The 11,453-nt window shown below is 39.6% G+C and overlaps 1 protein-coding gene across 1 annotated transcript in view; it reads left to right on the top strand.

Moving 5' to 3' along the window:
• Positions 1 to 97: 97 nt before the first annotated feature.
• The window catches only part of LOC124234637 (gamma-tubulin complex component 5), a gene marked incomplete at its 5' end in the record, with an annotated part of 29,744 nt that continues 18,388 nt past the window's right edge, over positions 98 to 11,453 (top strand). The window contains 4 exons of the mRNA XM_046651954.1: positions 98 to 187; positions 913 to 1,006; positions 1,528 to 1,774; positions 3,282 to 3,484. Coding sequence (XP_046507910.1) covers positions 98 to 187; positions 913 to 1,006; positions 1,528 to 1,774; positions 3,282 to 3,484 — 634 coding nt within the window. The remainder of the gene's footprint in view (positions 188 to 912; positions 1,007 to 1,527; positions 1,775 to 3,281; positions 3,485 to 11,453) is intronic.

Below are 11,453 nucleotides of genomic sequence, written 5' to 3'. Positions count from 1 at the left end.
GGTTAAATTACCACTAAATTACATATATTCTTTGAGACATGTAATTTTACTTAATGAGAAACCTTTTCATTGACATCTGATGTTCGTTCTCTAATAGGGACCAACACTTGTACAGCAGTGACCCATTATATGTTCCAGATGACAGAGTTTTTGTTACTGAGATGCAGGTTATTCGGGAAACTCTATGGTAAGACCTATACACATAATTAATCTTCTAGAAGACTTTACTAATGAGAAGCAGAATTTTGGTTTTTTAAAGAAAAGTGTTCAGGGGTTTTTCACATGCAAGCTAGAAACGGTCCAGTAGGTATGAAACAATACAGTTCCCAGTGGGCACCTAAATTTGGATTAGGGGGCCTAAGAGCCCAGATTTCAGATGCAACCATGGAGATGTGACATTTTGATTTGTTTACTTCTTTTCCATCTTAAATAACTAAGTATATTATTTAATTAGATTAGACCATCATTTTTTTAATATTTGAGTTCAAAGCAAGCTTCCTGGCTTGCTGCTTCCCGCTTATAATAGACAGCATATCAATGAGAGTTAGCTTCTGCCCCGTACCTGGAAACCAGAAATCTAAGAATTTAGATTGTGTTCACACAAAAATGAAAATGAGAAATGCAGCATATAGTGCTGTTACTGCTGAGATTTCCAGATTCTGATCCACATCATATGTGATGGTCCAATGCTTGGACATACTGTTTTGGACTTCTCTCCAAGATGATATGCAAATATCTTGTCTTAAGGTAATCAGATAAAAAGATTCATGTCTTCTATTTTCTAGTTATCTGACCTCTTCGCCGCCCCTCCCCCCCCCCGATTCTGAATCTGGCATTAAAATTTCTTAGGCATTACTGTAGTGAATATTTTTCTAGACTTAAAGTACATTCATCTTTTTTATTTCATTTCAGGTTACTTTCAGGAGTAAAAAAGCTCTTTATATTTCAGTTGATAGATGGGAAGGTAACTGTGAGAAACAATATTATAGTAACTCATTTGACACATGTAAGTTATTTGTATTTATTGTAGTTAAAATTAAATAAGAGGGTTTATTTTATAAATATGATGGTGGTTATATAACTTTACACCCATTTTGCAATATTAAAATTACTAAATATATTTAAAATCCAAAAGGCAAAATTAAGTTGTCCATCTTTACAATGCTTAGAGAATTCTTTAATATTGTTTGTGATGTTCATATTTAGTTTTGACTTGATTTGTGTTTTTTGCTTTTTATTTCTGTCATTCTGTATTGGGAAAGCTGTATACTGTAATGTGGTTGCCTATAGTACATTTACCTTATATGTGTTTTTAAAAAGTATAAGCCACATTTCTGTGTTCTGTAGAAAGTAATGCTTACACTATTTCCTTTGAATATAAAACTAAATATTTGTTTTATTACTTTGTTTTCTGCTAAGCATACTGTTTAAAACAGTCACAAAAGAAATATTTTACAGTGAGGGGGATATGAATTGGATTGTGTCCAGGAGACTGACTGAAGTAACTGTCGTTTGTTTCTATTGTAGAGCTGTTTACGATCAGTGCTGGAACAAATAGCAGCATATGGCCAGGTTGTGTTTCGACTCCAGGAGTTCATTGATGAAGTCATGGGGCACAGCTCTGAAAGCATGTTACCTGGAAATGGTTCCATTCCTAAGAAGTCAACTGAACCGCCCTTTAGGACGTACCAGGCTTTCATGTGGGCCCTGTACAAATACTTCATTAGTTTTAAAGAGGAACTTACGGAAATTGAGAAGTGCATCATCAGTAATGGTATTTAAATATTCTTCCCTTTTACTCATAGGATACATAACTCATATTTTGAATGCAGTTTAGGTTATTAATTGATATAATGTTTGAAAATTACATGGCAAATAAGTAATTCTCATGACTACATTCATTTTTTTAAATTATTTTAAATTTGTGTTTTCAAGCCATTCATATCTCTAAAAATCCAAAAAGTACAGAAAGATGTACAGTGAAAATTCTTCCTGCCACACCAGTTCCCCAGCCCAAAGGCAACCAAGTAGTCAGTTTCTTCTGCATCCTTCCAGAGATAAATTAGACATGTACAAGCAATGCGTATTCACATATGCATGCCTAGTAGTCTATTCACTGCTCTCTTCAAATTGTTTTCTAATTTAAATTTTGAGGATTATACCATACATGTATATAAAGAGCCGCCTCATTCTTTTTTACAAGTTGGTGTTTTGTTGTATGGATATATCGTAGACCAGTCTCATTTTGATGGACATTTAGGTTGTTTCTGATCTTTTGCTGTTGCCAACAGAGCTGTGGTGATAACTCTTACGTGCATGTAATTGTACGTGTAGGGTGCAAGTTAACCTATCACGTAAATTCTTAAGAGTGGAGTTGCTAGGTCAAAGAGCATGCAATGACATGTGATTTTGATAAATATTGCCACATTGTTCTCCACAGAGGTGCAGATAAATGACTTTACATCTTGCTAGGATGTAAACAGGTATATGAAGACCTGTTTCCTCACACTCTTGCCCACAGTGTGTTATCAAACTTTGTGGTCTTCACCAATATGACAAATGTAAAATGGTAAGCCAGTGTAGGTTTTTTTCTCCCTTGAATTTTATTTACAACTACTGCAAAAATAGTACAGAAAGGTCCCACGTTCCCATCACCCAGCTTCCCCCAATGGTGATACCTTGCGTAATTATAGTATGTTATCAAAACTAGGAAGCTGACATGGGCACAGTACGTTAACTAGTCTGCAGACCTGACATGGGTTTCACCAGTTTTGCAGGTTTGTGGTTTTTGGAAGGAGGGAATAATATCTTTGTGTATAGTTCTGTGACATTTTATCACATGTGTGGATGCATATAACCACCTCCACGTTCAGGATTCAGAGCTGTGCCATCCTGTTGAAGGAACTGGCTCTTGCCGCCTCTTTTTAATCCCCACCCCCACTAAAACAGTCACCCACTGACTCTGTTTTTTATTTGCCCATGTAGTTTTAATTTGCGTTCTTTTATTATGAGGTTGAGTGTCTTTCTATGTGTTTAAGAATCACTTATATTTCTTTTTTTTTGTGAACTGTCAGTTCCTTTATAAATTATTTTTCTGCTGAGTTGTCCCTTCTTTCTTTAGGGACTTCTTTCTTTAGGGAAATTAGTTCCTTGTGATATGGGATTAAAACCTACCACCCTCCAGTTTGCTGTGCCTTTCCGTAAGTGGCTTAGCATTTATATCACATTTTGAGTGCGAGTATTTTTCCTTGCTAATGAGTTTGATTTCTTGATATTTGCAGATACAACAATAACTCTTGCAATAGTGGTAGACAAGTTGTCACCCCGACTCGCTCAGCTCAAGGTTCTGCACAAAGTGTTTAGTACTGGAGTAGCAGAAGTTCCACCTGACACTCGGAATGTTGTTCGGGCATCTCACCTGCTCAACACGCTGTACAAGGCCATTCTTGAATATGACAATGTTGGAGAAGCCTCTGAGCAAACCGTATGTGGGACCCTTGTCTAGTCTAAAATATGTGACTCTGTTCTGCTCAGCCAAAAGAGTGGTGGAAAGCCGGTCATAGCTCTTTGTAAAAGTGATGCTTAAATCATGGTGTATCAGGCAGTTGTTCAGAGTTTTTAAATTAGCTTCTAAATTCGAGACTGCAGGAAACTGGTTTTTCAGCTATGATTTCCAAGATCACAAGAAGGATAAGGTAAGGACAAAGCAAAACGTAAAAGCAAGGTGTGAAAAATACCTGGCTGAGGGGCTGGTAGTGGTTAAGTTCATGTACTCTGCTCCCGTTGCCTGGGGTTCGCTGATTTGGATCCCAGGCACAAACCTGCACACCACTTATCAAGCCATGCTGTGACAGGTGTCTCACATATAAAATAGAGGAATATGGGCACAGATGTTAGCTCAGGGTCAATCTTCCTCAGCGAAAAAGAGGATTGGCAGTGGATGTTAGCTCAGGGCTAATCTTCCTCAAAAAATAAATAAATGAAAGTACCTCGCTGACTTATATAGATATTTGCAATAACCCTTTCTTAAATAAAAATACAAATCTATTATATGAGGTGTCTAGAGTAGTGAAATTTATAGAAACAGAAAGTAGAATGGTAGTTACCAGGGATGGGGTGGCAGGGAGAAAAGAAAAGGGGAGATGTTTAATATGTACAGAGTTTCAGATTTGCAGCATGAAAATGTTCTGGAGGTCTGTTTTCACAGCAATGTGAATACACTTAACACTACTAAGCTGTACACTTAAAAATGGTTTAGATAGTATATTTTATACTATGTATTTTTTTTTTGTTAAGATTATCATCATTTACAACCTTGTGAAATTTCAGTTGTACATTATTGTTAGTCATGTTGTGGGTATACCACTTCACTCTTTGTACCCTCCCCCCACCCTCCCCTTTCCCCTGGTAACCACCAATTAGTTTTCCTTGTCTATATGTTAACTTCCACCTATGAGTGGAGTCATACAGAGTTCGTCTTTCTCTGTCTGGCTTATTTCGCTTAACATAATACCCTCAAGGTCCATCCATGTTGATGTGAATGGGATGATTTTGTCCTTTTTTATGGCTGAGTAGTATTCCATTGTGTATACATACCATATCATCTTAACCAGTCGTCAGGTGCTGAGCACTTGGGTTAGTTCCACATCTTGGCTATTGTAAATAATGCTGCGATGAACATAGGGGTGCATGGGACTCTTGGAATTGCTGATTTCAAGTTCTTTGGATAGATACCCAGTAGTGGGATGGCTGGGTCATGAGGTATTTCTATTTTTAACTTTTTGAGAAATCTCCATACTGTTTTCCATAGTGGCTGCACCAGTTTACGTGCCCACCAACAGTGTATGAGGGTTCCTTTTTCTCCACAACCTCTCCAACATTTGTCACTCTTGGTTTTGGATATTTTTGCCATTCTAACAGGTGTAAGGTGATATCTTAGTGTAGTTTTGATTTGCATTTCCCTGATGATTAGTGATGATGAGCATCTTTTCATGTGTCTATTGGCCATCCATATATCTTCTTTGGAGAAATGTCTGTTCATGTCCACTGCCCATTTTTTGATCAGGTTGTTTGATTTTTTGTTGTTGAGCTATGTGAGTTCTTTATACATTATGGAGATTAACCCTTTGTCAGATAAGTAACTTGTAAATATTTTTTCCCAATTAGTGGGCTGTTTTTTTTGTTTCAATCCTGTTTTCCCTTGTGTTGAAGAAGCTCTTTAGTCTGATGAAGTCCCATTTGTTTATTCTTTCTATTGTTTTCCTCATCTGAGGAGTTATGGTGTCCGAAAAGATTCTTTTGAAACTGATGTCAAAGAGTGTACTGCCTGTATTCTCTTCTAGAAGACTTATTGTTTCAGGCCTAATCTGGGTCTTTGATCCATTTTGAGTTTATTTTTGTGAATGGTGAAAAAGAATGGTCAATTTTCATTCTTTTACATGTGGCTGTCCAGTTTTCCCAGCACCATTTGTTGAAGAGACTTTCTTTTCTCCATTGTAGGCCCTCAGCTCCTTTGTCGAAGATTAGCTGTCCATAGATGTGTGGTTTTATTCCTGGGCTTTCAATTCTGTTCCATTGATCTGCGCACCTGTTTTTGTACCAGTACCATGCTGTTTTGATTACTGTAGCCTTGTAGTATGTTTTGAAGTCAGGGATTGTGATGCCTCCGGCTTTGTTCTTCTTCCTCAGGATTGTTTTAGCAATTAGGGGACTTTTGTTGCCCCATATGAATTTTAGGATTCTTTGTTCAATTTCTGTAAAGAATGTCATTGGGATTCTGATTGGGATAGCGCTGAATCTGTAGATTGCTTTAGGTAGAATGGACATTTTAACTATGTTTATTCTTCCAATCCATGTGCATGGAATGTCTTTCCATCTCTTTATGTCATCATCAATTTCTTTCAAGAAAGTCTGGTAGTTTTCATTGTATAGATCTTTCACTTCCTTGGTTAAATTTATCCCAAGGTATTTTATTCTTTTCGTTGCGATTGTGAATGGGATTGAGTTCTTGAGTTCTTTTTCTGTTAGTTCACTGTTAGCGTATAGAAATGCTACTGATTTATGTGTGTTGATTTTATACCCTGCAACTTTGCTGTAGCTGTTGATTGTTTCTAATAGTTTTCCTATGGATTCTTTGGGGTTTTCTATATATAACATCATGTCGTCTGCAAGCAGTGAGAGTTTTACTTCTTCATTGCCTATTTGGATCCCTTTTATTTCTTTTCCCTGCCGAATTGCTCTGGCCAACACCTGCAGTACTATGTTGAATAGGAGTGGTGAAAGTGGGCACCCTTGTCTTGTTCCTGTTCTCAGAGGGATGGCTTTCAGTTTTTGTCCATTGAGTATGATGTTGGCTGTGGGTTTGTCATATATGGCCTTTATTATGTTGAGGTACTTTCCTTCTATACCCATTTTATTGAGGGTTTTTATCATAAATGGATGTTGGATCTTGTCGAATGCTTTCCCTGCATCTATTGAGATGTTCATGTGGTTTTTGTTTCTCATTTTGTTAATGTAGTGAATCACGTTGATTGACTTGCAGGTGTTGAACCATCCCTGTGTCCCTGGTATAAATCCCACTTGATCATGGTGTATAATCTTTTGGATGTATTGCTGTATTCGGTTTGCCAGAATTTTGTTGAGGATTTTGGCATCTATGTTCATCAGTGATATCGGCCTGTAGTTTTCCTGCTTTGTGTTGTCCTTGTCAGGTTTGGGGATCAGAGTGACGTTGGCTTCATAGAATGTGTTAGGGAGTGCTCCATCTTCCTCAATTTTCTGGAATAGTTTGAGAAGGATAGGTGTTAAATCTTCTTTGAATGTTTGCTAGAATTCTCCAGAGAAGCCGTCTGGTCCTGGACTCTTATATTTGGGGAGGTTTTTGATTACTGTTTCTATTTCTTTACTTGTGATTGGTCTATTCAGATTTTCTATTTCTTCCTGATTCAGTTTGGGGAGGTTGTAAGAGTCTAGGAATTTATCCATTTCTTCTAGGTTGTTCAATTTGTTGGCATATAGTTTTTCATAGTATTCTGTTATGATCTCTTGTGTTTCTTTGGTATCCGTTGTGATTTCTCCTCTCTCATTCCTAATTTTATTTATTTGAGACTTCTCTTTTTTTCTTAGTGAGTCTGGCTAAGGGTTTGTCAATTTTGCTAATTTTTTTGAAGAGCCAACTCTTTGTTTCATTGATCCTTTCTACTGTCTTTTTTGTTTCAATATCATTTATTTTTGCTCTAATTTTTATTATTTCCCTCCTTCTACTGACTTTGGGCTTTGTTTGTTCTTCTTTCTCTAATTCTGTTAGGTGTCGTTTGAGGTTGCTTATGTGAGATTTTTCTTATGTATTGAGGTGAGCCTGTATTGCAATGAATTTCCCTCTTAGGACTGCTTTTACTGCGTCCCAAATGAGTTGGTATGGCGTGTTTTCATTTTCATTTGTCTCCGGATAATATTTGATTTCTTCTTTAATTTCTTCAATAATCCATTGTTTGTTCAGTAGCATGTTGTTTAGTCTCCACATTTTTTCCGCTTTCCCAGCTTTATTCTTGTAGTTGATTTCTAGTTTCAGAGCATTATGATCAGAAAAGATGCTTGATATTATTTCAACCCTCTTGGATTTATTGATGCTTGCTTTGTTTCCCAAGATATGGTCTGTCCTTGAGAATGTTCTGTGTGCACTTGAGAAAAGTGTTCTATATATATCTATTAAGTCCATCTGGTCTAGTTTTTCATTTAATTCTATAATTTCCTTGTTGATTTTCCGTCTGGATGATCTATCCATTGGTGTTAATGGGGTGTTGAGGTCCCTTACTATTATTGTATTGTTGTTAATGTCTCCTTTTAGTTCTGTTAAGAGTTGCTTTACAAATTTTGGTGCTCCTGTGTTGGGTGTGTATATATTTATAAGTGTTATGTCGTCTTGGTGGAGTGTCTCTTTGATCATTATATACTGTCCCCCTTTGTCTTTCTTTATCTGTTTTGCTTTGAAGTCTACTTTGTCTGATATTAGTATAGCGACACCTGCTTTCTTTTGTTCATTATTTGCTTGGAGTATTGTCTTCCATCCCTTCACTCTGAGTCTGTGTTTGTCTTTGAGGCTAAGTTGTGTTTCCTGGAGGCAGCATATTGGTGGGTCTTGTTCTTTGATCCATCCTGCCACTCTGTGTCTTTTGATTGGAGAGTTCAGTCCATTTACATTTAGAGTGATTGTTGAAATGTGGGGGCCTACCGCTGCCATTTTATCTCTTGTTTTCCGGTTCTCTTGCATTTCCTTTGTTTCTCGTCCCATGATTTTTGGATTACTAATTCAGGTATGTAAATTTCTGTATTGGGTTTCTTCTTCTTTGTAATTTGTGTCTTTATTCTTGTTATTTGTTTAGTGGTTACCAGGTGGTTTGTATAAAACATCTCATAGATGAGATAGTCCATTGTCTGATAGCCTCTTATTTCTTTGAATTAAAATGTTCCATCCCTTTTCTCTTGCCCTTGTAGGTTGTTATTGTCAGATTTTTTTTTCCTCTTCTTTCTTGTGTTGTGAGTTTGTGGTTAAAATGACAGGGTTATATTTATTCTTGGTGTTTCCCTTCCTTTTATCTTTAATGTTTTATTTAACTTTTGCTAACCTGTTCTGATGGAGATCTGCTACTTTCTGTTATTATCCTTCTACTTATCTCCTTTGCTCTTGGTTTTGTAACCCCTTTCGTTTTTTTGATTTTTCAGGTATGAGGGTTTTCCTGAGCATTTCTTGAAGAGGAGGTTTTGTGCCAATGAACTCCCTTAACTTTTGTTTACCCGGGAAAGTTTTTATTTCTCCATCATATTTGAAGGATATTTTCACTGGGTAGAGTATTCTTGGCTGCAGGTTTTTGTCCTTCAGAGTTTTGAATATATCATTCCACTCTCTTCTAGCCTGTAAAGTTTCTGTTGAGAAATCTGCTGATAGCCTTATGGGGGTTCCTTTGTAGGTTATTTTCTTCTGCCTGACTGCCCTTAGTATTTTCTCTTTGTCGTTGACTTTTGCTAGCTTCACTACTATATGCCTTGGGGTTAGTTTTCTTGCATTGATAAAGTTTGGAGATCTCTTGGCTTCTGTTACATGAAGTTCCATCTCTCTCCCCAGGTTTGGGAAGTTCTCAGCCATTATTTCTTTGAACAGGCTTTCTGCCCCCTTCTCCTTCTCTTCTCCCTCTGGTATACCTATAATCCTTATGTTGCATCTCCTAATTGAGTTGGATGATTCTCGGAGAGTTTCTTCATTTCTTTTTAGTCTTAGTTCCCTCTCCTCCTCTGCCTGCAGCATTTCTATATTCCCATCCTCCAAATTGCTAATTCTGTCCTCCATATTATCGGCCCTACTGTTCAGAGAGTCCAGATTTTTCTTAATCTCCTCCACTGTGTTCTTCATTTCCATATTTCTGTTTGGTTATTCTTTATAGTATCAAACTCTTTTGTGACATAGCTCCTGAACTCGTTGAATTGTCTATCTGTATTTTCTTTTAACTCATTCAGTTTTTTAATAATGGCTGTTTTGAAGTCATCGTCATTTAGGTTATATATTTCATTGTCTTTGGGATTGTTTTCTGGGTATTTGTCATTTTCCTTCTGTTCTGGAGATTTAATATATTTTTTTCATACTTCTTGATGGTGTAGATTTGTGCCTCTGCATAGAGAGAGAGTTTAGTTACTGCTTCCACTTGTTTCTACTGGTGTGGCAGGGGAGCAGCTGTTTAGACTGCACTGACCAGGAACCCTATCAGCTGTTGCTAACTGGACCTGGGCCCCTCCTCGTAGTCACAGTGGTCCTGTGGGGTCCCTCTTCAGCTGTGGGGGCAGTCGCAAGGGGGCTTCATACTGCTGGTGCCTACTGTTGCAGACCACCTAGACGTGCTCCCTCCTTAGGGTCTGAAGCGGTGTTATGGGCTTTCCCAGCGGCCGGGAGCAGGATCACCTATATTTGCAGCTCTGTCACTGTCGGAGCCCACAAAATCTCACTTGTTATCATATCACTTATAGGTTACAACAGAGCTATGGGTATCTTCTGCAGTCTGTGGTTAGCTCACCTAGCTATGCTACTTTTGCCCCAGGGCCTTCCAGCCTTGTGATTGCCGGGCGGGGCCAGAGTCTGTGAGTCCAGTGGCAGCTGGCTGGCTGCTGCCCTGCCAGGGATTCTCCTCTTTGGGACCCTCCTGGCGTTCTGAATGCTGGGTGGAGCCTCTCCACTAATGGCAAGTAGAGGCTTTCCCTGCTGCCGGAATGGGACCCTGGAGTTTCCCTCTGGGCCGTGGAGGCGGCCGCTAGAACTCCACCTAGCCCCGGTCCTTTCCCAGGAGTTCTCCGGGAGCCTCTTTCCCCATCTGGGGGACAGCCGGAGTCTGTGAGACCGGCTGCAGTGGTGGCTGACGGGCTGCTGCCCCATTGAGGATTGTCCTCTTTGGGAGCCTCCCGGCGTTCTGAATGCTGGGCAGGGCCTCTCTGCTAATGGCGAGTAGAGGCTTTCCCTGCTGCTGGAACGGGACCCTGGAGTTTCCCCCCGGGCCGTGGAGCCAGCCACTGGCACTCCACCCAGCCCCAGTCCTCTCCCAGGAGTTCTCCGGGAGCCCCTTTCCCCATCTGGGGGACAGCCAGAGTCTGTGAGACTGGCGGCAGCTGCTGGCGGGCTGCTGCCCCGTTCAGGATTCTCCTCTTCGGGAGCCTCCCAGTATTCTCAATGCTGGCAGGGGCCTCTCCACTAATGGTGAGTAGAGGCTTTCCCTGACGCCGCCAGTGTGGGACCCTGGAGTTTCCCCCTGGGCTTAGGTGTAATCGAGGGGGCTTAGGTAGGGCTGTAGTCACCTGTTTCCACCGTCGCTCCTCTGGTGTGCGCACCCTCCTGCCCTTGGTGTGTGGCGATGTTATGGGGGAGTCCGCTGGAAGAAAGCCACTCGCAGGTACTAGGCTGTTCGGGGGTCGGGGGTCAGAGAGTTTTCATCTATCTCCACCTCCTCCCAGGGGGATGTCCGTCCACCTTCCGATGTATAGCAGCACGGGTCTCTCAGGCGTCCTGAGATGCTATATGGATATCCTTTGTTAAGCGATGAATGTCCAATTAGTTGTAGATTCGAAGGGGGAGAGACAAAGAAGACTACTCCTATGTATTTTTTTACAATTTAAAAAAATAACAACCTAACTAGAGTCTGTAATCTAGGAAGCTTCAGGTTTGTTTGAGTACCTATTTTAGGTGTGTTTCCTAGTTTGTCGTTGTACCTGTTTCTCACTATTTGGATACTACGCTTTAATATAAAGAAGCTTGATTTCTTTCGCCTGTGCGTTTTTTTTTTCCTGTTGGGAGCTACAGTAGAATGAAATCATTTCCTCATTCTTAATGGACACTTTGCTAGTAGCACTATTTAGATAGGGGTAACTATATGAATTTAGACTGCCCAGGGTAGAGCTGTTGTCCATGGTTAACTTTT

This window comes from Equus quagga, unplaced genomic scaffold (genome assembly GCF_021613505.1).
Source record: "Equus quagga isolate Etosha38 unplaced genomic scaffold, UCLA_HA_Equagga_1.0 98290_RagTag, whole genome shotgun sequence".
Lineage (NCBI taxonomy): Eukaryota > Metazoa > Chordata > Mammalia > Perissodactyla > Equidae > Equus > Equus quagga.
The sequence above is the reverse complement of the archived record's forward strand: the minus strand, read 5'-3'. Positions and strand labels throughout refer to the sequence as shown.